Source organism: Podarcis filfolensis, assembly GCF_964270895.1.
Source record: "Podarcis filfolensis genome assembly, chromosome: 5".
In the NCBI taxonomy this organism is placed as follows: domain Eukaryota; kingdom Metazoa; phylum Chordata; class Lepidosauria; order Squamata; family Lacertidae; genus Podarcis; species Podarcis filfolensis.
The window spans coordinates 4145132-4171102 of NC_139608.1; the positions used below are offsets into that span (position 1 = coordinate 4145132).

Here is a 25971-nt window from a genome sequence, read left to right on the forward strand (position 1 = left end):
AAATATGTTAGGCTGCCTTATTTTGCAGCATTCCACACATAGCTCACACGTTGAGAGCATGGGGAAGCACAGCCCTCCAGAACAAACTCTCCCCATAGCTTGGCCTTCACCTCAATTCATCAGGAAGAGCCGCCCTAGTTTGAGAAGAGACTGCAGCAGCCCACCGGCCATGGAGTGGTTTTTGGGGAAGGACTTGAAGTTTTACAAGTACGCTTGACTTGTCCTTTGAAAACTCACAGAACACTGATGCTAATAATTTCTTATGTGGCACGCCAATCTCTGTTGGTGTATACGGCAGCTTTTCAGTTAACATGTGCAAATATTATAACCATTTTCCACAACTAGTGACTGAGTCACAATGCTTTTTGGCTCTTTTTGCTGCTGTTGCAATAAGTCAACAGGCAGGATCCGAAGAGCCACAAAAGCTCAATTCAGTGAGCCAAAGTGTGGGTGGGTGTGAGAGAGGGAATTTAGATTTCTTTTTCCTCATTCAGCTTCCATTTAGCCTCCAAAAAAGGGACTGCACGACAAACTGCTTTTGAAATTGAGGAAAGTTTCAAAAGCAGGTTGTGCTATAGGTGTCAAAGAGGTATTAACCTCTTGTGTGAGTCTGAGCAACTATTTCAATCCCAGCCCTTGAATTTCACTATTGGCCTCCGTTGGTCGCTATTATTTCATAGAATCGTAGAGTTGGGAGGGACCCAAAGGTCATCTAGTCCAACCCCTGCAGTGCAAAGCAGAACCCTTTTCTACTGGACTCTTTATGTAAGGCCCTTTGATGTGACTTTTTCGACTGGGTGCTGTTTGAAACAGAACAATCTAGATGGGCCTTTTCTTTAGACTGATCAAGGTGTTACTGTCACGTGATAACTGATTGTGGAAGGTCGTGGGATCAGCGTGAAATTTCTTAGTGCTGTTAGCTGGAAATGAGTCACTGGGAACAAGGAGGCAGAATGAATTATGAAAATTAAACAAATATGTGCAGTTTCTTAATTTATTAATATTAATAATTATTATTATTTAAACAATTTATATACCGGTTAACTACAGTAGTCTCTAAGCAGTTTGCAAAGATACAATACAAAAAAATGGTTAAAACTATAAAATCAAATTCCAATGGAAATGCCGGTGGGATTAAAAAAGAAGTTTTTCAGTAGGGAGGGCACCTCTCTGACCTCGACTGGAAGGCAGTTCCATGCATTGATGTTATTCAAATTGCACCGTTGAGCTTTATTGGATAGGATTGTTTTTGTGGGGGAGTGGGACAATAATAGCTGAGAAGGTTATGATCATCTCCTTTCCAGCTAGCCCACATGTAAACAGCTGTATTCAGTTAGGTGGGGAGGGTTCCTAAATGGTCTTGAGATGCGCACATTCTTTCCAAGCTTAATCACCCTTTCATGGAAGCCTTGGTAATTCTGCAAACTTGTACATACAGTGGTACCTCAGGTTAAGTACTTAATTCGTTCCAGAGGTCCGTTCTTAACCTGAAACTGTTCTTAACCTGAAGCACCACTTTAGCTAATGGGGTCTCCTCCTGCTGCCGCCGCACAATTTCTGTTCTCATCCTGAAGCAAAGTTCTTAACCCGAGGTACTATTTCTGGGTTAGCGGAGTCTGTAACCTGAAGCGTATGTAACCTGAGGTACCACTGTACTTGAGTTTGAAAGTGCAGGCCTCTTCCTCTTAATGTAAAATGTATCTCTATAGGATGGTCCTATATAATGCTTATATAGAGACCTCCTAGCAATAATGTGCCTTTTGAAGAGACGGGATGGGGAATCCAATGTCTGAGACACGATAGTTGCCATAGTTGTATTTATTTGAACACCTCTGTTTTGTAAACCACCATGCTCAAATACTTTTTTTTTTGTAGCAGGATAAATTGCTGATAAATAAGAATAAATGAAGGTGGCCCTTTGAGTGAGAGAAGCCTCTACTCTTAGAGGAGAGCAGTTGATAAAACTATAATTTGGACTTGTATAAATAACAGATGGGAACCACATATATACTGGGCATTTATCAGTGAGTTTCAGGTATGGCCTGTCTTTTCTCTTCAGCTATACATAGCTGACTTGTTCTTCTGTTTTACCAACTTCATTCTCTGTGAGTAGCAGTGTATCCAGCAGTATGGCCGACGGAGACTGGATGGGCGAGGTGCGAAGCCGATGGCTTTGGTACATGACTGGGTTAATCCCATTCCGCATCCCGTGGTGCATCATGAAAAGTTTGGAGTTCTCTGCCACGGAATTTCTGAACGAGAGCCTGCTGGAGCACTTCCGAATGGCGGATCCAGACGTTGAGGTCTGGTAATTGCAAGTGATATATCTGCCAAATGCCTCCCTGAATGTTCTGTTGAAGAGGGTATAGACCAGTGGGTTCACGCCTGACGAAACATACCCTATCCAGACAAATATCTCCATAAGTGTTTGGATAAATTCCTTGCTGCAGGACGTGCACAGAACGGAAGTGATGTTGGTTATGAAGAACGGGCACCACATCAACAAAAAGAGGAAGAATACGATACCTAAGACCTTGGAGGCCCGCTGTTCATTGGTAATAGTCTGTTCCGACTTCTTCCCGACGGTAGACATCCTGCGCATTAGCAGTTCTTCATTCCCGTTAGGCAAAGGCCTGTCCTTCTTGGAGTTGTCCAACATGGCCACTTTTTCCGGTGATGATCCGGGCGTCATATCCCGCTGGAATACCGTGGACACCGTGCTCCAGGTAAAGCGCTGGGGCAGTTTGTTGATCAAGTAGGCTTTCTTGCGCAAAACTCTAATGGTCAGGAAGTAAGTGACCACCATGATGGCCAGTGGGACGAAGAAGGCAGCCACGGAACCATAGAGCATGAAGTCTCCAAAACGTTCTGGTGACAGCACGCAGGTGAAGTTTGGGAAGTTTTCAACACCTTCTTCTATGCCGCGGATCGGGATCGGGATCGCAATGCCTGTAGGGGAAGCAGAAACCTAGTAAGCTTCAACCTGGACGTGGAACTGAAAGCACCACAGTACATAATAAGGAGCATGTTCTGAGACTGGCTTCCGAACATTGGAGCAAATGAAATTACAGGAGCTTTGCAAGCCCACCGTTAGAGAGAACCTCTTTATTTAATAACATTTATATGCCTCTTGATTGAACAGAAGCCCTCAAAGCAGTTGAACTGGAGATGTCTCCAAAGCACAACAGATCAAGTAGCTAAATAGTACCTCAAAATAGAAGAGCATCAGGTCGAGGGAGGTGACTCCCATGAGATTAATTCTGCCTCTTGACTCCTTCTAGCCCATGTTTGGAGCAACACTGGCTGTTTTGTGCCCCATCTCCTTTCTTGGGCAACAAATAGAACAATTTTTCTTGGATCACTTGTGTTTGACATAAAGCGCGTATTGCATTTGCAATGGTGACCCACTTCCCACAAGCCTTCTTTCCACAGGCGGGAGGACAGCATGGCTGGGGAGCTACATGCAACTGAGAGCAATTGTCTCAAGGTGGCAGGAAGGGTGGGAAATGCTGGCAATTGGTTTTAATTCTTCCGTTCTCCTTCCCTGACCTTCTGCAAGTTGCAAGCACAGGATGCTTTGAGTTCTCTGGCCTAGCGAATCTTCCTGCCTCCTAACAACTGCTGCTGTTGAACATATTTGTGGTTTCTTAAGAGCTGACTTAGCTACCAAGCAAAACTTGGTGCCTTCGGCCCTGCAGCACTCAAGTAATCGGGTCAGCGATGAAGCTTTCACTTTTTAGTGCTGCCGCCACGGCTTTATAAAGTTTAGGGATTTGCTGTACCTTAGGCTATCTCTTCATGTCTTAGGTACTGTAGAAATGACAAACATCCTTAAGTCCCTTTTGTTCTCTTGCTTCATAGCAGTGCAGAGGCATTGCAATGAAAAGAGTCCTGCTGGATTGTTTGTTTATTTAATTTCTATGCCACCCTTCAGCTGAGGACCTCAGGGTGGTTCACAGCATAAAAACGCAAGATGAAAACACAAAATACATAATAAAAACAAGAACAAACCAAAGCAATAGACAGTGGGGCCCATCCAGTCCAACATCTTGGTTGCTGCAGTGAGCATCTAGATGCCTTGAAGAAGCCCAACGAAGCCTATTGCCTCTGAACTTGGAGAGTCCATAGCTAGACATCTGCTAATCAGTTTTTAAGCTCCCCTGAAATTATTGAGAAGATGCGGTTCAGAGACTGAGTACATTTAATGAGTAATAAGACATGGGATAAGTGCTGCATATGATTGATGCTGCTAAAACCTGGCATTAAAAGGTCATGTTCAAATAGTTTTGCCTCATTAGCCGTTTCCTTTTTTTTTTTTACTTCAAAAGTTGCCTATTGTTTCCTTTGATTGCGGGAAGCTCTTAAATTTATTATTGTAGGAAGTGGTGCTTTTTGAAAAAACCCGCCACGGGTGTAGTCATTGATTAAGTGGGTGGTGTCTTTTTTCACCTCTCAATTGTTTGCAACATAACTGATTTTAAAATCATTCTAATTCTTGACACTCTTTTGGGCATATTTTGCATCACTTGTTTTACGGTTAATCTATGATGTCTGCTTCCTGTGCTTTGGAGCCATTGCTTGCCAGTAGTTTGGAGTCATTGATTCACTTCCCCCCCGCTCCTCATTTGTCTTACATCTGGAGTTGACATTTTGTGTACAAACCAACGAGAAATTAACAACGGGCTGTGTGCCTTCAGAGAGTTCAGAATACACGGAGAAGCATAATATAAACTATTCATTTGCACCTCATTTATTATTTTCTGCTTTGCGTACTTTTGACAACACAGTCATAGTTTCCTCTCTTCCTTTACCTCTGAACAGTTAAGTTCCCAACTGCACCCCACCCTCCTGTTCCTCTGTCCTTATCTTTTTTTGTTTAGTGTGTCTGTCGGTGGGCATTCGACCCAGCTAGTTCACTTCTCTTTTAGATCCAAAACAATTGGAGGTGGTGTCAGATTCCCACCCACAAGGAACTGCTCCTCACTGGGGCTAGTGGTAGTGACTGAATTCAAGCTTCTCTGTGCCTGGGGCATTGTGATTTTTGTTGTAGCAATCCAACTTTTGTGGGACGCGGGTGGTGCTGTGGGTTAAACCACAGAGCCTAGGACTTGCCGATCAGAAGGTCGGCGGTTCGAACCCCCGCAACGGGGTGAGCTCCCATTGCTCGGTCCCTGCTCCTGCCAACCTAGCAGTTCGAAAGCACGTCAAAGTGCAAGTAGATAAATAGGGACCGCTCCAGCGGGAAGGTAAACAGCATTTCCGTGTGCTGCTCTGGTTCGCCAGAAGCGGCTTAGTCCTGCTGGCTACATGACCTGGAAGCTGTATGCCGGCTCCCTCGGCCAATAAAGCGAGATGAGTGCTGCAACCCCAGAGTCGGCCACGACCTAATGGACCGGGGTCCCTTTACCTTTACCTTTAATCCAACTTTTGCAACTTAAATGTGTTAAGCAATTTCCCAACAAACTAATAATGGTAATGTGTTTGTTGGAGGGGAGGTATTATTGGTTTGGGTTCTTTTTGTATGTACTTTGCGTTCTTATTTTTATGTCGCGAACTGCCGTGTGATCTTCAGATCAAGGCAGTATACAAATAATAATAATAATAATAATAATAATAATAATAATAATTATTATTATTATTATTATTATTTCCATGCTTTGCTCTGTTGGACAGTAAGGTATTGTGTATTTTGATCCCTAACTTATAGGAGTTTGAGTTAAGAGATGCTATCTGAATGGCATGTTAGGGCTTCGAGCCTTCTTTTGGTACAGAAGGAACATTCGCCCTCGAGATAGGTAGATAGTATGAAATTTCTGGCCAGGCACTGGGAACGCCACCTTCGGTTAGAGCATGGTGCTGATAATGCCATGGTTGCAGGTTCCATCCCTATAAGGGATTGCTGCATATTCCTGCATTGCAGGGGGTCGGATGAGATGATGCTCAGGTTCTCTTCCAACTCTATGATTATGCCTGTTTTGCTTTCGATCCCAGCTGCACTTCAGTTTTAGAGATTTCATTCGAGGAAGAGAACCAAGGCTAGCTGATGCCCTCATCAGAGGCTGCTCACCATTCACGCAGCGCCACTTTTCTGGCACCCATGCATTCACACCAGCTGTTAGCAAATGAAAAGCACACTCTCCCTTTGATGCTTGCCACATACCTATTGAGATCAGCCAGACCACTGTGATTTTGATGAGTGTTGTGGCCCGTGAGTTGTACTGACTCGCTTGGATTGGCTTTTTTATGGCAATGTAGCGGTCCAGTGAGATGGCGCACAGATGCATGATGGAGGCTGTGGAAAAGAGGACGTCCAGAAACAGCCAGACAGGGCACAGCTCCCGCGGAAGAGGCCATGCAATCTCTGAAAAAGAGTAGGAAAGGGTTAGGATTGTTCTTTGGGGGTGTGCACCCTGTGGAAGAAGGTGCAACATTTAGTAAATGAATTCACGACACTATAACCCCCTCCAGTTAATCAGGCAGGAGTTTTTAAAAAGTTATTTTTTAGTACAAGTAATTTTTAAAACCGCAGGTGACATCTGCTGCACTGGAAGAGCTACTTTTAAGATGAGTGTTTGCATCGGTAGATGTGGGGTAGGAGCTATTCTGTAGAACCCTTTCTCAATTGCAAATGTAAGCACATTTAATCTATTGATTAATCAAGGCTTCTTGAACAGGGCAATTGCCCTATCTTCAATGCCTTTGAGGTAGTGGCCTAAAAATCAGTGGATTGTGGGCTTATTAAGCAAAAAAGGGCAGCAGCAACTGGTGATCTGTTAACCGTTAGAGGTGCAGTGTTCTGTTTTTGGGGCACAACAATTCTGATACATATGCTGCTTTGCAATTAGGTACTTTTTCTTCGCTGTGGTGGTGGCGATCAGGTGAAAATACCGCATCTTGTTGCAACGCATGGTTTTCCTTTTCATTATTCGGAATCCCGATTTCTAAATAGGGATTCTTCAGCCCTGTGCACCTGCTAATAATAAATTGTCCCCCTTTCATTTTGTCGTGTTCAAATCCACCAGCATCACTATTCCTGTAGTAGCCAGCTCCTGTTCCTTACTTAACGGTGCAAGGTTTGGTTTCTAAGCCAGATTTCTTTGTAGAGGCCCTTGCTGTGAATTAGCTGTGGCCTTTTTGGGGATTGCGTAATGACATCTCTTGGATCAATTTGCAATAAAAACGGATACATTTTGGGGGGCATAACTGTTCAAAGGTAAAAATAAAGTTTTTTTTTTTACTCTGGACATAATCCTGAGATTTTGGACCTTGCTGATTGTGTGTGCCCTCTTTTCTTAATCTGTAGGGCCAACACAAGTTGCCAGGATTCTCAGCTTTACTACTACTACTACTACTACTACTACTAATAATAATAATAATAATAATAATTTATTATTATTTATACCCTGCCCATCTGGCTGGGCTTCCCCAGCCACTCTGGGCAGCTTCCAATATTAATATTAAAATACAGCAATACATCAAACATTAAAAGCTTTCCTAAACAGGGCTGCCTTCAAATGTCTTCTAAAAGTTTGGTAGTTGTTATTCTCTTTGACATCTGGTGGGAGGGCATTCCACAAGGAAGGCGCCACCACCGAGAAGGCCCTCTGCCTGGTTCCCTGTAATTTGGCTTCTCGCAGGGAGGGAACCGCCAGAAGGCCCTCGGAGCTGGACCTCAGTGTCCGGGTAGAACGATGGGGGTGGAGACGCTCCTTCAGATACTAAGGTTGACAAGGATAATTAATCAACTACTACAGGGTCAAACCTAGTTAAGCTACCTACGGCTTTGTTAAGCAGAATACAGCAAAACCAGATCTGAATGCAATTCTCCCCACCTTCCCGGCTGCCTTTTCATTTTGGATCCATAAGCAACGACTACTGTCCCACCTCCTCCTTTCCCCAGGTAGCCTGGTTTACCTTGAGGGAGGCTTCCGGTGTGTCTATAGCTTCCCTACACAAGCCATCCAATTCCTACACAGAAACCATACAGTCCCGACATGGTGGAGAGCATTGTGTGAGTGGCTCTGCACCTGTGTTAAATGGCTGTTTCTTTATTGGAATATGGTGGGATGCTGTGGAGCCTAAACCACGTGGCAGCTGGTTCTTCCTGCAGCAGCCAGCCCTCTGCAGTTTCGAAAGCAAGGGCTTATTTTTAAAGCAGTCTGCTCTGTGGTTTGTGGGGTATTAATAGTAATAGCAGAGGGAAAAACCCTGGAGCGCTTTTTTTTTGTTTTTGTTTAAAAAGAGAATTGATAACATTTAAAATGAAGTAGAAAGCGGATGCCTTGTTGAATAGACCGTGAAATGTTGAGCAAACCTTTTTAAAGATTTCCTTTGAGTTTTTATTAGCTTTTTTAAAAAATCTCTCTTTCCCAGAGAACAGTCATGCCAGAAGAAATAAAAGCTTCAAGTAACCAATTAAATTTGTGTGCTTGAAATCCCGAGATTCTATCTAGCAAGGCAAGCGTTTTCCTGCGCCTTAAACTAATGTTGTTGAGACCAAGTAATGTATGGCCTTTTTGTGTGCAGGTGTTCGCTTTACATGTGAAGAGGATGATGGCTCCTGGCTCGCTAGATTTCCAGTGAATGATTTCAATGTTTTCTCTCCTTTGTGCAGTGCTGCTTAGACGTTACCTCCTTTCTGCTCATTCCTGCAGGGAGAGAATTTTTGCGCTGTAGCTAAATAGCCTCTCTCACCCTCTTACATCAGAGAATGTGGATTTTTCTCCTGCTAAACTTCTGCTTTTTCTTCCTTTTGTGCTCAGTTTTGAGAGAGGCGGTGTGCGTGTTGTGTGTTTAAGAAAAGTGACTTTAAATGCTTGATATTGAGAGTGCTGGCTGCAATTTGAGTGTGGGTGTTTCAGTGTTGGGTGGCCCAGTGAATAAGGCATTGGACTGTCTTCGGCCCAGATCACATCGTGGCTGTTGAGTGATCTTCTTGGCCATGTATAATATTAACTCTTTCCTCTCTGTAAAATGAGAATAAGGCAGTGGTAGCGGTGTAGCATCTGAGCTGTGAACTGGGAAGTCCCTGGTGCAAATTTCACCTTGGCCATGAATTCAGTAGGCGTCCTTTGACAAACTGCCTTCTTTTACTTTCAGCACCTCGCCTTGTGATATGCTAACACTGATCTACCTTACGGGATGGTTGCAACAATTTACATGATGGGTTTTGAACATTTTAAAGCACTATATCAATGCTAAGTGATTATACTGCCCCAGTGACGTCTGCTAAGTAGGGGAATGTCTTATTCTCTGGCCCAGGCAAGCCAAACTCCTTGGTGCTATAGATGTCAGCCTGCAAATCCTCCTACTCTTTGTTGATCATGTGCGTTACAAATTGCTTCGCCTAAATTTTCCAATCAGATAGAAGACCGTCAGTCTTCATTGAAATGATGGTAGACTGTCTTTCAAAGACGCCTGCCTACCATTTACTAGTCTCATTTAGGAACTCTTGATAAGTTTATAAAGAACCCCAAAGTTTCCTTGAATGCACTTAAAGCCCACTGGCCTAGAAGAGTGAATAGAGTCAAGAGGCACACACATTTCCTCTCTTAGATCTTCCGTATCAACTGTCAGAAATGAAAGGAATTGTGTTTGTGTGATGTGTTGAGATTCTGTACAGTTGTGGAAGCACAGAAGTCTTGAAAGCAGAGAGGGGTGGGCCTTATTGGCCGACTTGGCCACAGCTGACACTATTTAAACAGTTATCTGGCTAATGGATTTTTAAGGGATTACTAGCCTTCTAGGAGACTCAGCTGTGTTCTTGCTTCAGTCCACCCAGCCCAGGGCCTTTTTTTTGCTTCTGGTGTGAATTTTCTCTTCTAGCAGTTGCTGAGGAAGCAGAAATACACAACTTTTGCGGCTAAGTAGACATCTTATGGATGTGAATTCAACTTAGGGTCAGCTGTGTTTTCAGAGTGCCTGCAAATAATGTCGCCACACCTATTTAATTACGATTCCTAGCTTCCCTCCCTTTTAAGCACCCTGCAACATGAGCTGCCTTTTTGTTGGCTTCTAAATTAAGATTCCTTGCATTTTTTTAAACTTCGGTTTTAGTAGTTTTCACTCAGGATTAATGGAAGATTAAATTTCAATAATAAAAGAAGACGAGAGCAGAAAAGCAAAATTGTTAGGAAGCTTAAGGCCAAGTTAGCCATTTGCACGACTGCTAAATGTATGAATGGCATCTTGTGTCGTTTGGCCCTGAGTAAACTTCAGAGGAGAGAGTTTGTAATCCTTTTGCAGTTTTTTGCTGGTCGCTAATCACTTGCTCTTTTACTTCTTCTAACTCTTAGTGCTTACATTTAATGTTGATCAGCTTCACAGCAGTATGGCAAATTCTGCAAGCTATGAAGATCTGTGTAACTCAAGAGACCTGATCATAGTGGACCTCTCAGAATGCTCACATCTTCTCACGGATCACCACTACAAAACAAAATGTTATCACTCTTGTATCTGGATTAAAAGAAAGCAGTCTTGAAGGCGATGGAGCTGGAAGTTCCCATCATCCCTGGCCACTGGTCCTGATAGCGAGGGATGATGGGAATTGTAGTAAAAAAACAGCTGGAGACCCAAGTCCGGGAAACCTTGATTTATAATGACTCCAGGGCCAAGACGTGCTTGTCTGAGTTAGTCTTGCCTCTGTGCATATTTAGTTTGAGTGATGTATTTGCTATGATCTTAGCCAGTGTAATTTAAGTATGCTGGGTAGCAGTAGAAAATATGGCAGTAGCTTCCTATTTAATGTAGGATTTATTTGCGTTGCTTCTTCAAAGGTTCCTCCTCATGATTTGCACTCTCACAATTACTCCCTTGGGTTGTATAGTAGTTTAAGAGACTGTTACAGAAAAGTTGCCAATTTAATTCTTGCCTTCTGCCATGAAGTCATTAACCAGCTTCACCCAGAACCTCCCCATCCCACCCCACTGATAAGGGGATAATAATACTGGGCTGCCTTTGTCATTTGTAAGGATCATGCCAAGGTATCATATGTGAAGGGCTTTGAACCCTATAAAGTGTTATTTGAACAGTACGTAATTAAATTCAGTTGATCTCCCCAGACAAGGACATGGGGTAAGAATCAACTAACCCATCTTGGTTTTATCTTCCTTGTACCTGGAGGGACATTTGTGCTTTTCCTTCCAAGCATAAGGACTGTTTTTGTCTTTATTTTTTATTTCCAGCTTGAAAACTGCGGCCATAAAATGTCACTTGGTTCATTTCCTTTGAACTATAGTTTTGTGGGTTTTGTATCCACTCAGTAGATTTAATCGCTTTTCTTTGCTGGATAATAATTCATGGAGGCCAAATTGTCATAGGGCCTTTTTGTGCGTATGTGGAGAGAAAATTGAACTAATGAGACAATACATGCTTTCCGCAATTTGAGCTTTCTGTATCCTGTCCCCTGGTACTGTTTACTGATGTAGCATTGCATTCTAGTCTTCCTGTTGACTCTTGCTACGAATCAGTAGTATATGGGTACAGTTAGGACTATTGAATGTAGGGGCATTTCCACTGGCCGAGTGGGGTACCATACCAATGCACACTTGTAATTGTACATTAGATAATTCTGACCAGTTCCCTATGTTAAATGGACTCGTGTCAATTATTCCAAGCTGCTAATAGAATTTCAAATTCTGTTTGTGATCTCATGGGCTGTGAAACGAGGACTGGGACTAAGGAGATTTAACTGCTGTGCAGGTGACTGAGTAGTCCTATCTACCACAAGAGTATGTACAAGAAGACGCCTTGCATGGGAGCTGATTCACCAAGACCAGGGGTTGAAATCAGACCACATCCCATGTCGTGGCAAGGAGGTGAAGGCCTTCCATGTCACCCTTTGGCTGTGACATATCAGAGAATTCAGACAAACTGCCATCAAAGTATGATCATGGTTTCGCAACCTCATCTCAACCGGCTTTGAACCATGCCACTGACTTTCATTTGTAGATCCATGTTTTGTTTTTAGGAGACGCAGAAAAAAATATTTTTGGAAATCTAGCAGAATCTGAGGGTAAGGAAGACGTTACTGAAAATTCCCCATTGAACTGTTTAAATGAATTTCACATAAGTCACTAGAATACTGACTTAGAGTCTGTCTTAACCAGTTATAGAAAGCAAAAAAAGGCAAACTGATTGCACTCAAATGAACTTTTATTTCACTGAAGCTGGAGATTAAATGATGTCAGTATCTTATCTCACACATATGGTCTGTGTTATGAATCATTGTGTCTACAGAGGCAGAAAAGGGGCTTTCTTAAAATGGATGGAACGATGCCCATTGGTGGCGATCATGGTGAATGTTTCTAGTTTATGTAAAAAAAATGTTAAAAAAATCTTGTTCTGATTTTATGGGAACTGTGTATATTTTCATTTAAGCTATGAAACTATCACTGCTGTGTGTTATAACTTAGCTGCCCACTTGGCAGAAGAGCTATTTCAGAGTGGTGTTCAGTAGTTCTGATTTTCCCTGAGCATTGGTCTGGAAGAATGAAAGAGGTAGAGTAGTTTGCTGCATTTTGCAAAGGGGCTTAAGGCACCAGAAAGCTCTTAATTTGGTCAGTGCTTTAAAATGCATACATATATATAGAGAGAGAGAGGGAGAGAGAGAGAGAGAGAACACATAACTTCAGAGGATCAGAGGCCAGTACTTACCAAACATGATGGTAAGAAGGGCTATAGGCATCACAAACAAACCAACCAGCAAATCGGCCACTGCCAGAGACATGAGGAAGTAGTTGGTGGCATATTGCAACTTTTTCTCCAAGGATACGGCCAGTATGACAAGAATATTCCCCCCAATGGTGGGGATGATGACCATCAGAATGAGCAGAGCTGCCCAGCGCAACATGGTCCCCTCCGCTGTGATTGGCTGTGCAGATCCATTGCCGGACCCAGACATGTTCACAGGCAAGGCCATTTCAGCACCCGGTAGGATTTGTTCGGAGAGCATGTGTTACTGGGACATACTGTGAATTCTAGGAGCTTGGTCTTCCTCTCCGGCCCAGGGTGGTCCTGATGAAAGACCAGCATCATAAAATACTCATCTGCTACCACCTGAGGGGTCTTCTCTCTTTTGTGCAATTTTATATCATGGTCCTTCCTTGGATGCACGCAAAGAGTATTTAAAAATGAGTACGCTGGCTTGGATCCATCTCTTTATTATAGGTCCCAATGGTCAGACCGTTCCCTAAAGCGAAAAGCTTCAAAAATGAATGTTGAAGAGTTGGGTAATGAATTAGATCCTTGTGTCCTCGCACAGTGCCTCTCCTCCTGTTCTGAAGAGCTCACCCTACATAATAGAACATACACATGTCATGTTTTTATTTTTGTTGATGGGCTAGAATTGTTACACTGAACTTAGGTGGCATACACTGAAAATTTATACCATCCGAGTTTTGAGTTTTAAAGGTTGTGATGTTGCAAAAAACTCGCAATTGGGGGTAAAACAGCTCCGGAGATAACTATTTATCCTGTTTGGGTACAGCTCTGCTCCCCTTCTCCGTAGTTGAGCTATGAGAAGAATTCCCAGTTCTTTCTCTCCGTAAATTCCATTTCTTGAGAGAACTACAGCTTGTAAACTGGTGCAGACTTCCTTACTATGTGCCTGCCTGCTTGTTCATCAGGTGGAAGGGCAGATAAAATCAATTTAGGATTTATTTATTTTTTAAGCTAATAGTGCAATCCTATTCATTTTTACTCAGAGGAAACTCGCATTGAGTTAATGGTACTTATTGCAGGTGATTGCAGGCTAGAACTATAGGGGGGTTACTTGTTCAATGGGAAGACAGCAAATAATAATCTTACCGGAGTTACAGTTCGTGAACTATTTGACCAGACAGACTTGACTTCTAAATCCCTTTTGAGAGGAACCTTCACCAATTCCTTCTCTCTAATAAACAAGCACACGAAAGTGGCCCCCTTGGATTTCTGTATTTGCATTCAGTTTTTTTCTATGGCGTTTCTCGATATACAAAGGGCACGTTACCATTCTTGCCTTTTAACAGTTTTAAAACGACTGACGCCTTACCTTATTTATCCACTCCCTGGATTTTAGCGGAATTTCCCTAGTCCTTGAGCTGGATTCGTTTCTTCGGAGGACGTGTGTTCCTTACTTGCCGCACACTGGATGCTTAGAATGTCTCCCTCTAATTGCATTGCTTTCTTCCAAGCCAGCCACGCACACTTGCGATTGAATTTCCCACCGCAGTCGGGTTCACTTTGCAATTACGCCGCTGATTTCTTTCTCTTGTCAAGCCCAGAGGAGGAGGAGAATGGCTCAAGTCAATGGCTCCCTCCCTCCTCTGTCATGCTGCCGTTTTCTTTTGGTAATTTTTACATACTTAATATGTCCCTTGAGCGCTGACCAGCCCTTCCTCTCTGCCTCTCGCCTTCTGTGCAGCTTCCTCTGAACGCGTATGCTCTGCTGGTATCATCTGTTGATTGACTCATTCCAGTGCACCCAGCTCCAAGTGCTTAAAACGCAAAGCAACAAATGAGCAGATATTCCCTCCCCTCCCTCTTTTCTTTTGCATCTGGAGAAGAGCCATGCAAGGTTATTTCCTCCCACCCCCGCCATCCAGCTTTCCAAACCTGAAGCGCACAACTCTCATCCCCAACTCTGAATGGGCTGATCCAATCAATGTCGGTCCTTTTCACTTGAGCATGTAAAAATACACTGTTCCCTTTCTCACGGCACTCAAAAGGCGCTCCCTGGTAGTAGGAGCTTTTTAAGTCTTCCATAAATACAGGGGAAACGACACTGTACGACAATTTATCTGTAATCTGCATAGTGCTTCAAGTGCACAAGTCGATCACAGGCCGTGCTTTAATAATCTTCCCAGCAGCCCTGTCAGTTGGGCTTCAATTTTACAAGTAGGGAACTGAGGCCGGGAGGTGCCTAAAATCTTGGGTGAGTTTATGGCTTTCCTGTGTACTATTGCTTGCAAATGAATCTTACGTGCATTACCTGGAAGTAGGTGAACTAATCAGTGTTTTTGAAGGTGTAAAACTTTATTTCCCAACAGATGTTGTGTATTAAAGATAAAGTTGTGGCTAATATGTCAAGCAGTCTGGCTCAACCAACTAGGATTTAGTTTGGTGTGCATGTGCAGTTGTTGCGGCATTTTTTGTTCCAGAGAACGGAGTACCAAGTAGATTCTCAAATTATTGCTGTGATTTTGTGAGTCACAAAAACTTTGGTTTGGGGTAGCTACTCTACAAGTGGTGCGTATTTGGCAAGTGCATATGGAAATACATGGGGGGGGGACCTAGTACATTGTAATGGATTAAAGCAATAGTAGGATCCATCACATAATGCTTAATTTAAGAAACTCACTGCAACAAAATGTGGTGGTTCTTTATTGACTTAGCTGCCTTCCAAATGGGATTACATTCTTGGGGTGCCATTTTGTCTCTGAAGAGCTGCCCGTTACTTCAGTCTAGTGCATCCTGGACAACAACCAGCAAACTGACATTTCTAAATCACAGACACAGCCTTCTTGCAGCCAGGTGCAACGGGTAACCAGTTTGGGGATGTTTTGCAAAGGGCCTGTTGTTTGATCTAGAAAATGGTAGCGTGTGGCGATTTCTTGTTTAGGAAAACCACTTTTGTCTGAGTTACACCTGGAACATACTTCCAGAATCCTCTGGGGCACAGACAGGTTGCTCATCAGGAGCATTTAAAGGAACCTCGTTCCCAGCCATGCCATCTGCCCATCTAGTTCAGATACGACTCCTCAGACTGACAGGGACTCTCCAGGGTCCCATGCAGAGCAAGAGTCTTCCCCATCACCTGCTGCCGGTTATTTCTCTGAAAGCCAGGAATTGTCAGGTGCACAGGAGTTCAGCATACAACAAAAAGGAAGGTAGAAAGGGTCCCTGAGGAACGGATGGTCTCTTACACTGAATGTAGAATAGCTGCCTTGGAAGCAGATACACTTAACGATAATGCCGTCCTTGACAGATAACACTACTTTTGTACATTTGGAGTGTTATGGGCTAAAGCTGTCCTTTTTATCTGACATCCTTGTAAAGATCCAGGTTGTGCCGCTGTTGAGACAGCTGCCATTAAGACGCCGTGAGGCTACTGCAAAATAGGTTCGCATCCCTCCATTTCTAATTGTGGCAACAGGAAATTCATCCTTGCTCCTGTGAGGAGTTTGGTATTCTGCAGGTGGCTTTCAATAAGTACATTTGTTTTGGAAATTTCCATTATCGGTCCTGTGCGTCTGAAGAATAGCTATTTTTAGCGTGTGCAGGGGGCTAGATTTCTGGCTGGAGTGAAAATTAAATGTTTGCACCGTGCTTGAAAGTCTGCGGTTGCCTCTTACATGTTGGGGTCGGCTCTTTGCCACTGTGATGCGTGCGGATGGGCTGTTGCTGCCCACTGTCGAAGTGTTAACTCTTTCACAGAGGAAAAGCTTTGTGCCTTCAATATTTTCAGAAGGCAAATGAGTCCATAGAAGCTTATGCCATAATAAATGCCTTAGCTCAGCGGTTCTCAACCTGTGGGTCCCCAGATGTTGTTGGACTACAACTCCCATCATCCCTGAGCTCTGGCCTTGCTAACTAGGGTTGATGGAAGTTGTAGTTCAACAACATCTGGGGACCCACAGGTTGAGAAAGACTGCCTTAGCTGAATGCTGTAAGACTCTGGGGAACTGAGTAGCAAGTGATAGGATTTGATTTGAGAAGTCCCACGGGACGTGTTTGAAATATCACCCCATTCTGGAACGGTGATGCTCACTCGACTTTCCAGGAACAAGTGTTCCTTTGAATTAAAGTATAATTCTCCGGAAAACGACAAACATCATGCGCAAACGGTTTCATGATGAAGCAGGGCTTTGGCTAGCTCAGAGAGTGGGGAATGACGTTCATTTATAAAGCGCAGGACTTGAATTGCTGTTTCCCGCTTCTGAGCAATTATGGTTTAAGAAGAATGGGCACGTTTGTCGATAAAGAAGAGTGACAAAAATGGTGAGGTCCCTGGAGACTCAAATCCTTGAAAGGAAAGAATGGAAAGCGTTTGGCTTGGAGAAGAGACTGCTTCTGTTGGTTAGAGCCTGGTGCTGATAACTCCATGGTTGCAGCTTCAGTTGCCATATGGGACAGCTGCATATTCTTGCATCGCAGGGGGTCAGACTAGATGACCCTCAAGATCCCTGCCAGCTCTGTGATTCCATGATTCCATGAAATAATAACAATGGCAATCTTCAGGTTTGGATTTAAATGATGGATCAGTAATTTGCTCCAAAAGGAAGGTAGGGCCCAGACCAGTGGGTTCAAATTTCAAGGAAATGAGTGTAGATGAAATTGATGGGATCAGACTGCCTCAGAAAGAGGTCAAGTCACCACCTCTTCTTCATCAGCATGGGTTTGAACTAGAAGACCTTTGAGAACCCTTTTGACACCTTAGCATGGCTGATTTCATGGCTAGTGTACAGTACTGGGAAAGTGTGGTTGAGGGGATGTTATACTTTGCAAAGCAGCTGGCTTACAGAGTTCCTGATTTTAATGTTTCTTCATTGTTTCTTCATTGTTCTCCTTTTGTTTGTTTTCATAATGCCAAACTTTACATTCCATTTCCACCCTCCTGTAAGACGTTTTACTTGAAGACTCCCATTCATAGCTGTCAATGTTTCCCCTTTTCTTAAGGGAAATTCCCTTATTCCGAATAGGATTCCTCGGAAGAAAAGGGAAAAGTTGACGGCTATGCTCCCATTCATTAAAGGACCTGACTGTTTAAAAGTGTGTGTGTGTGTGTGTGTGTGTGTGTGTGTGTGTGTGTGTGTGTGTTTTAATGCAAGCAGATACAGTGGTACCTCGGATTAAGTGCTTAATTCGTTCTGGAGGTCCGTACTTAACCTGAAACTGTTCTTAACCTGAAGCACCACTTTAGCTAATGGGACCTCCTGCTGCTGCCGCACCGCCGGAGCACAATTTCTGTTCTCATCCTGAAGCAAAGTTCTTAACCTGAAGCACTATTTCTGGGTTAGCAGAGTCTGTAACCTGAAGCGTATGTAACCTGAAGCATATGTAACCCGAGGTACCACTGTACTGATTCTAGGGTGCTGCTGCTCATACACTGGAATAGCCGACTCCCCGAAACTGTATAAAGCACGGACTCTGCTGCAGTTTAGGCACTTGCTGAAAACCTTGTTTGCTTTGGTGTTTGATGGCTCATGACTTCAGCTGTTACAATTTTCAGTTTTTGGGCTGCTGTGTATCCCGTACTGTGTGCATTTTGTTTTTGTACATTACATTCTTTTTACTGCTGTAAACCCCGGAAATACGTTTCTAATGACAAGTGGTCTACAAATATTTATAATAAATAATAAATTCTGATCTCTTTATGTGTGTTGAACTTGGTTGAATAATTGCTGAAGTAATCGAAAGGCCAATGTAGTTTGTGTCAGGGCCCTAAAAACCTTTACTGTGAATGTTTAGGTTCATTTATTCAAAGCCTTGTCACTCCCTATCTTCAGAGCAGCTCGTTTGATGCCAGCTTTGAGCTGTTGTTTGAGAACAAAGTGACAAATAGCTTTATGTGTGAGGCAGTCTATCGTCCTCAGGCCTGTTCTAGCTTTAGAAAGAATTGCCTGGTACAGCTTGCCTTCACCCTGAACCTCCGTTCTCATCACCTTCTTATTTACATTACTAGTCAAAGTTGCCTCTTGCAGGCGGTAGCAGAATCCAAGCTATGTTTAGCAGAAGTAAGTGTTGCTTCCTTTCCCTTTGGTTGCAAGACTTTGCTCAGTACTTTGCAGCTCTAAAGGTGTGATGGACTGATAATATGGACAGATTAGCTACATATGAACGAATTGCATCTCGACGCAAATTAAGAATGGATAAATATGAAGAAATCTGGAAGGAATATTTAAGCGATAAGGCGGATAGTGGTGGGAAGTAGGGGGGAGAGAGAGAGGTGGGAAAATATGGTTTAAAAGGTGTAGTCATAGGTATATCAGTGTATTCAAATCTGAAATGTCAAATTGTTATTAGTGTTAGTATGGTTTTTGTTGTATGTGTCTTTTGCGTTTGTTGTTTGTATTGAAAAAATGATTAAATATTTTTTTTTTAAAGGTGTGGTACTCTTTACACTTCAGTGAAATGTAATTGCTCTCTTTGCTTTTCTCTTTTTTTCCCTCTCCTTCAGGACTCCTGAACAGTGTCCAAGTGTAGTTTCCTTGTTGTCAGAAAGTTACAACCCCCATGTCCGCTACGGAGCAGCCATGGCCCTAGGAATCTGCTGTGCTGGCACCGGGAACAAGGTAAGGTCAACAGAGCCCAGGGTTGCTGTCCTTCCTCTTCCATCGAGGCTGCTACCTATACCTGAAGAATTCATGTTGGAAGGAACCCCAGAAAGTCCACGCTGCCCAATAAGTGCACCATACAGTGTGGTCCATGTAACCGTGATTCCTTGTGTTAGAATTGCAGCACAAGACTTCAAAATAGAAAAATGGATCTATCATCTGATTTAAAGTCAATTTAATGTATAATTTTTGAAGAAGAATACATCCTATCTTTGTTTTTAGGTGATACAGACACCATCTGACCAGTTATTCCTTCCTAGGAGATAAAAGGGAATGGTTCCTAAAAAGGTGCATGCTCTCTGCGGTTTCCCTAAGTACCTGTCAGGGACATTTCCCAGCCAAAGGAATGCACACAGCAGATAGTGAATTCTTTATTGTCGTAGGTAACACTTACAGTCACTTCTACAACTCTGGATCCTGACAGACACCAGTTGAGTGTCTAGGCAGCTATTCCCAGGCCAATAATCTCAAATAGACTTGAACCGAGGGCCTTCATGGGCCACTGCTTTTCCTGTTAGGCCTCCTGCAGACCAGCTCTTCATCTCTCTGTGCCTTTCCACCATGATCAATTACTGGCTTTTCCTTTCTCTGTGTAAGCTACCCCTTCCTGTTTGCAGAGTCCCGTATAACAGAGCATCTGCTACATTCAGCTCACGGATTCTGCTCTGTGCTTTTTGCCCTTTCGTATTCCTGTTTTACTTCATCTTCTGAGGATCTCCTCCGCCTTGCCACACTCTCACCTGCTCTGCAGAAGCCTGATATACCCGGATTAACTTTCTGGAATTGATTTACTGTCAACGACTGGCAGCACGCTGACATGTGCGCACCGGGCGAAGGGGGGCTGGAGTCTTGACTCGGGAGAGGGGGGCAGCGGTCTGTGGGGACCTTTACCAGCCAGGAGGCAAGAATCAGAGGCAGGAGAAGCGTCAGAGCCGGAGGAAGAGGCAGGCCAGGCAAGTGAAGGGCCAGGTGCTTCCTCACCCTCCCTTGCACCACTGTCTCCCAGAACCAGGAGAGAACTGAAGAGGGAAGAGCAGAGTCAACTTTCACGCAGGCGTAGTCTCAAGTGATGTGCACACAGCCCGTTGGGGGAAGGCACATACCATGTTTCTCGCTCTATAAGACGCACCAGACCACAAGACGCACCTAATTTTTGGAGGAGGAAAACAAGAAAAAAAATATTCTGAATCTCAGAAGCCAGAACAGCAAGAGGGATCGCTGCGCAGCAAAAGCAGCAACCTCTCTTGCTGTTCTGGCTTCTGTGATAGCTGTGCAGCCTGCATTCGCTCCATAAGACGCACACACATTTCCCTTTACTTTTTAGAAGGGAAAAAGTGAGTCTTATAGAGCAAAAAATACGGTAAACTGGTGGAGAGAGAATGGAATGGTCCCCTGTTGCTGATGGACCTGGGAATAGCTGCCTCGATGCTAGATTGGTGTTTATAGGTCTCCAGAGCTGCAGGAGCAACTGTAAGTGCTCTTTGACAATAACAAGCTCACCCTCTGCCGTGTGCATTTCTTGACTGGGAAGTGCCCCTGGTATTTCACTTTGCTTCACCAACCCACAAATCCATTATGCCCCCTTGTTCAGACTCCTTGGTCCATCTCTTGAAGAGGCATCTCCTTTTAAAGATCTGGATCTTCCTCTCCTCCCTGCGCCAGGGCATGCTCTCTCCACCAGACAGTGATGTGGACTAAGCACCTACCGTATTTTTCCCTCTATAACACGCAGATTTTTTCTCCTAAAAAGGAAGGGGAAATGTCTGTGCGTGTTATTGAGCGAATGTGTGGTCCCTGGAGCCAAATGGCAAAAAAAATCAGGCAAAAATCAAATCGCGCGTCTCGGAGAAGGGAAACCTGAAAAGAGGAAGTGGCTGCTTTCCTGCATTCTGCCTCAGGGTCTTACTGCCCACCCTCCTCTGTTTCCTTGCTGTGTTTGCTCAAACGGAACAAAGAGCAGGGAAAGCCCCTCCCCTCCAGGCAAGCAGAGGGGAAAGCAGAGTGTCGTCTCTGTGCTCCGGTGCTGCTGAAAACATGCAGGAGGGAGAGAGAGAGAGAGAGAGAGAGAGAGAGAGCGAGCGAGCTGGCTGGCTTGGGTGGGTAGGTGAGGGAAAACTTTTGCCTTCCTTTCCTCCCTCCCGTTATACCCCTCTCCTGCATTCTTAGCCAGCTGCTTCTCTGCACACCCCTCTCGTGCTCCTTGTCCATTCTGTATTTTTCCTTCCTTCCCCACTTAAAATGTGGTTAAAAAGCATGGATCCACATGGATCCTCAGGATCTTTGCATTGGGTCACCCCAAATTCACCATCAGATCACATAGCATGTCCATGGCTACAGCCTGCCCCCCAAAAATCACACACGCACTGTTGCCTGGGGCTGCAATGGTGCAAAAATGTGGTTAAAAAGCATGGATCCACATGGATCCTCAGGATCTTTGCATTGGGTCACCCCAAATTCACCATCAGATCACATAGCATGTCCATGGCTACAGCCTGCCCCCCCCAAATCACGCACCCACTGTTGCCTGGGGCTGCAATGGTGCAAAAACGTGGTTACAAAGCATGGATCCACAGGGATTCTCAGGATTTTTGCATTGGGTCACCCCAAATTCACCATCAGATCACATGTCTGTGGCCACAGCATGAAGCACAAAAATGATACATCCACTGTTTCATTCAGAATGTTTTTTCCCTTGTTTTCCTCCTCTAAAAACGATGTGCATGTTATGGTCAGGTGCGTGTTATCGAGCGAAAAATACGGTATGTTGCAGGAACGGTGGAGCAAGCCCCCGTTTTACCCCCTCTTTGTAGTGCGAGCATCTGCCTGTAGTGGACAAAAATGGTCAGCCGTTTGGTATTCACAGTCTGAGTCTGTTTTATTTCTCAATTTGTATGGGCAGGATAATAGAACCTGCTTGGCTGCAGCTCTGTACTTTTTTATTGTTTATTTCTAAAATAAAGGATCTTGAGCATCTGTTTATATCAGTGTGTCTTCCAGGGCCTGCATCAACCTATTTTAAAGGCCAAGTTAATATTTTAGAACTAGGGAGATTGGAAACGAAGTTAAGCTTTTCGTTAGGCCAAAGAGGCACTTCCCTCACGCATCTGCTATAAATAGGCATGAACTCACGCAATGTCACAGATTAGGCCTGAGCCAATAAATGCACAAAAATACAACTCGGCCTTGTAAAAGGCCATATAATTAGAGCAAAGTTTTTGGAAAGCTTGTGCTGTGAAAGAAACAAAAAGTTCAGAATAATAATCCCTCGTACACTAAACCTGTACTTCATCAGCCTGTCTTTTATTTAAGACATGGCTTCTTCAGGTGATTTTTAAATCTGATTCTATCAAGGATGCTATAGTAGTTGGATTTCCTGTGTCAGCCTGGCGGTTGGGGGGCACTGGACTGCACGCCCTTTGAGGTCTCTTCCACCTCTCTGATGGGTCTAAGTGGGTCATCAGATCCATTTTCCAGCTCTAAAGTGGGTTAGCGAGTAAATTTGGCATGGAATGTATGCATACTCAGCTGCTACTGGGAACCCCCACCATGCTGATTCAGGTGTGTAAGAGGCTGAGGTTCCTACAGCCCATTCTGTGCTAAGAGTATTGCCCTCTGATGCACGTCATCATGTCCTGGGTTTTGAACATCAGATGTAGAAAAAATACTTTTCCAGGCCTTCAACTAGGTTTGCACCGAATTCCAAGTTTCTGTGTGGTGTGAGGTGGTTTTGGGGGTGGGGGGTGGGGAAGTGTGCAAATACCCAATTTTTCTAACAATCTGAAATGCGTTTGAATTACGTAATACCACATTTCAGCTTTTAGTCACATGGAGGTACACAATTTTGATACCCCCATAACTGAGGAAGTCATCCATGTGTTTTGGCCTATAAAGTATTTCCATACATTTTAGATATTCCCTCCCTTTCCTCATATGCTTTCCCTCAACCCAGGTTCTTAAGTTTTTATTTATTTATTTATTTACGCTAATTCTTTTTTTTTTTTTTAAGATATTTATTGAAATTTTCAAAAAAAACACACAAAAAAAACCACACACACACACACAAAATAAAAAACACACATATAATTGCATTCCTTTCTTTCAATAACATATTTCCTTGACTTCCCCACACCTCCCCTTCTTGTATTCCAATTCAATTTTTAGTTCAGCAAGTTCTTATCCCCAAATTTTACCTTATTATATTTAAGTCATTTTAGTTAACCAATTTTAACATAAATCTCAGTCTTTATACATCAGTACTTATTCTTAATATCTTTTTCTTAGGTCGACCCCAATTCCCTTTCACGAGTTCCCCATTTTAATATAAGTAGCAAAACAAAAAACAAAGAAACAAAGTATAATTGTACACCCTTTGGATTCCCAAAGCCCCACTCCCCGCCTTTCCCGGTTTCGAACTCCAACTAATGTCAATCAGTCTATCTGCAGTCAGCCTGGTGACCTCACGTCCGAGGCTCTTAATTCTCTCTCAATTCCTCTCTACCGGTTTTTTTGATAGTCCTTTATATTAAACACCAAATCTCGGAGAAGCTCTATCCCAATAAGGTCCATATTTCTTCCAGCCAGACCTCCATATTTAAAAGTGTAGTCCAAATCTTGTTTCTTACTTCTTTTAAGTCCAAATGTCCCAGAAACTCCAGTTTCCACTTTAGTCAAGTTTGTAATCCATAAGTCTTCAGATCTCCACATGAGGAGATCTCTCCATTCCTCATTCTTCCATTCAAACCAGATTTTCATAGTCTCATTCTTATTTTCCTTTATGTCCATCTTAGCAGGCCTCTGGCTCTCCTTAATCATCTGCAGCATTATAGCTCCTCCTTCCTTTCCCTCCAAATCTTCATATATCTCTTTCCCCACTTTCTCAAATTTCTCAGATTTCTTTTCTTCTTCAGCTGCAAAGATTTTTAGTTCAGCTACAAAAACTTTTTGTTCAGATACAAAGACTTCAATCAAGTCCCTTCCAGATTCAGCAAATTTATTTACTGTTTCATTCAATGTTGTGACATTTGTAGCCAAAACATTGCTTTGTTCTTGTAACTTTCCCAGGAGAAGGAAAGCTCTTTCCAGTTCAGTCAGTATTTTTCCACTTGCAGCCATTCTTGTAGTGTCCCAGAGCCCCCTCTAGAGGAGTTCTGGTTACTTAGTGTTCTTTCCAGTTCCAATCCAAAAGTCAAATTAACTTTTCCTCTTTATTTTCAACAATTTATTTCCTGAATGTAACAAATATAACCAGCAAAGGCAACAGAAAACAAAGTTCTCCTTTTTCCCCAGCTTTGACAGCTAGTTTGACAGCTGTCAAAATCTTCTATGTCTCTTCAACAGGCTCTCTCACGGATCGCTCCCGGGTCCTGGGGGGGTGACGGTTCCACTCTCAAAATTAACTCTTATCCTCCAGCAAATTCACTTATACTGCCAAAACGTGAAATTAATTACTTTTATCCTCTCAAAAAGAAGATGTTCTCTCAACCTTAGTTATCTAGTCCTTGCTTTAAAATGTTTACAGGACGGGGAGACGGACTTCCTCTTTGCGCCTTCCCCGCTCGTGCCAAATCCAAAAAAGAAATTTTAAGTCCAATTTCCGTATTACTCACGGGTTGTTACTTTTAGTCCAAATGTTCAAAGGAAGAAGTCAGCGCTCTCCGACCATGGCATGCGGCTTCACTCCGTAGGGGAAGCAGTCGACTCACAGCACCGCACCGCTCCCTGTCCCCCATTCCGAAGCCTTTAAAAAGGCTCCTTCACGGGTCGGGGGGGCGCAAATGGTGCCCGCCGAGTCACCAGGTCCACAGGCTTCAGCGCCTGTGGTTTCTGAGGGTCCCAGCGTCGCCACCGCGGCAGGACCCATCCCCTACTGAGCAGATTCCCTCCGGAGCTCGGAGGGAATCCGCCATTAGTCGATCGCGCTAACCCGGAAGTCTTCAGGTTCTTAAGTTTTTAGAGGTCCAATTCAGGGACTGCTCCTTTGAGAGAGGTGAAAGTGTAATTGGGGAATAGGATTTTCTCAGTGTGAGCCCTGAGGCACATCAATGAGTCAACTAAAGTGCATTGATGTTCAAGGAGTTCATCAAGCCTGGTAGTGGCGAGACAAAACAAAACTCCCCGTTGCCTAAAATAGGCATCATTTATAGCATCAGATAAATTGCTTACCTGTCACACCTAAGCTTCTAACAAACACAGATTTCCTTCAGGAAAGTGTTAAATCTCCCTTCTGTTTTTGAGCTTAAATTGAGGAAATGCTTTTTAGAAAACAGTAATCGCTGTTTTCACACCCTTTGCCCTGTTATCTGTGTGGTGGGCAAATATATCAATCTCAATAAAAATAAGCAAAGCTCTATTCCGTGGCCTTCTTGAAGATCCTAATCTGATAATCCTGATGAAAGCCTGGTGTTTAAAAAGTAATACAGTTAATATTATGTGTGCTCTTCTTTTTTTCTCCGAATAGGAAGCAATTAATTTGCTCGAGCCAATGACAAATGATCCTGTGAACTATGTGCGTCAAGGCGCTTTGATTGCGTCTGCCCTTATCATGATCCAGCAGACAGAGATCCTCTGCCCAAAGGTGAGTAATGGATCTTCAGCCAGGGAGGTATGCAAGAGAGAAAAGCCCTTGGCTGAAGGAGACAGAAGCTGCTGCAGCCCTGCA

General features: G+C 43.5%; 2 protein-coding genes across 3 annotated transcripts in view; one reads left to right on the forward strand and one right to left on the reverse strand.

Annotated features, from left to right (window-relative positions):
* Positions 1–15195, reverse strand: part of HTR2B (5-hydroxytryptamine receptor 2B) — a 176970-nt gene extending 161775 nt beyond the window's left edge. Inside the window, exons 1-5 of one of the 2 annotated variants that reach the window (XM_083612921.1) lie at positions 14030–15195; positions 12655–13291; positions 6161–6361; positions 1649–2949; positions 981–1408 (exon numbers count right to left, since the gene is read on the reverse strand). In XM_083612921.1, the coding sequence (XP_083469047.1) occupies positions 2060–2949; positions 6161–6361; positions 12655–12952 (1389 nt within the window). In that variant the 5' untranslated portion in view covers positions 12953–13291; positions 14030–15195 and the 3' untranslated portion in view covers positions 981–1408; positions 1649–2059. Of the gene's footprint in view, positions 1–980; positions 1409–1648; positions 2950–6160; positions 6362–12654; positions 13292–14029 lie in introns of those variants that run through there. The other variant, XM_083612920.1, reaches the window with a different exon arrangement.
* PSMD1 (proteasome 26S subunit, non-ATPase 1) overlaps positions 1–25971 on the forward strand; it is a 92025-nt gene that overhangs the window by 38737 nt on the left and 27317 nt on the right. Inside the window, exons 17-18 of the mRNA XM_083612767.1 lie at positions 19157–19271; positions 25771–25887. Of these exons, the coding sequence (XP_083468893.1) occupies positions 19157–19271; positions 25771–25887 (232 nt within the window). The remainder of the gene's footprint in view (positions 1–19156; positions 19272–25770; positions 25888–25971) is intronic.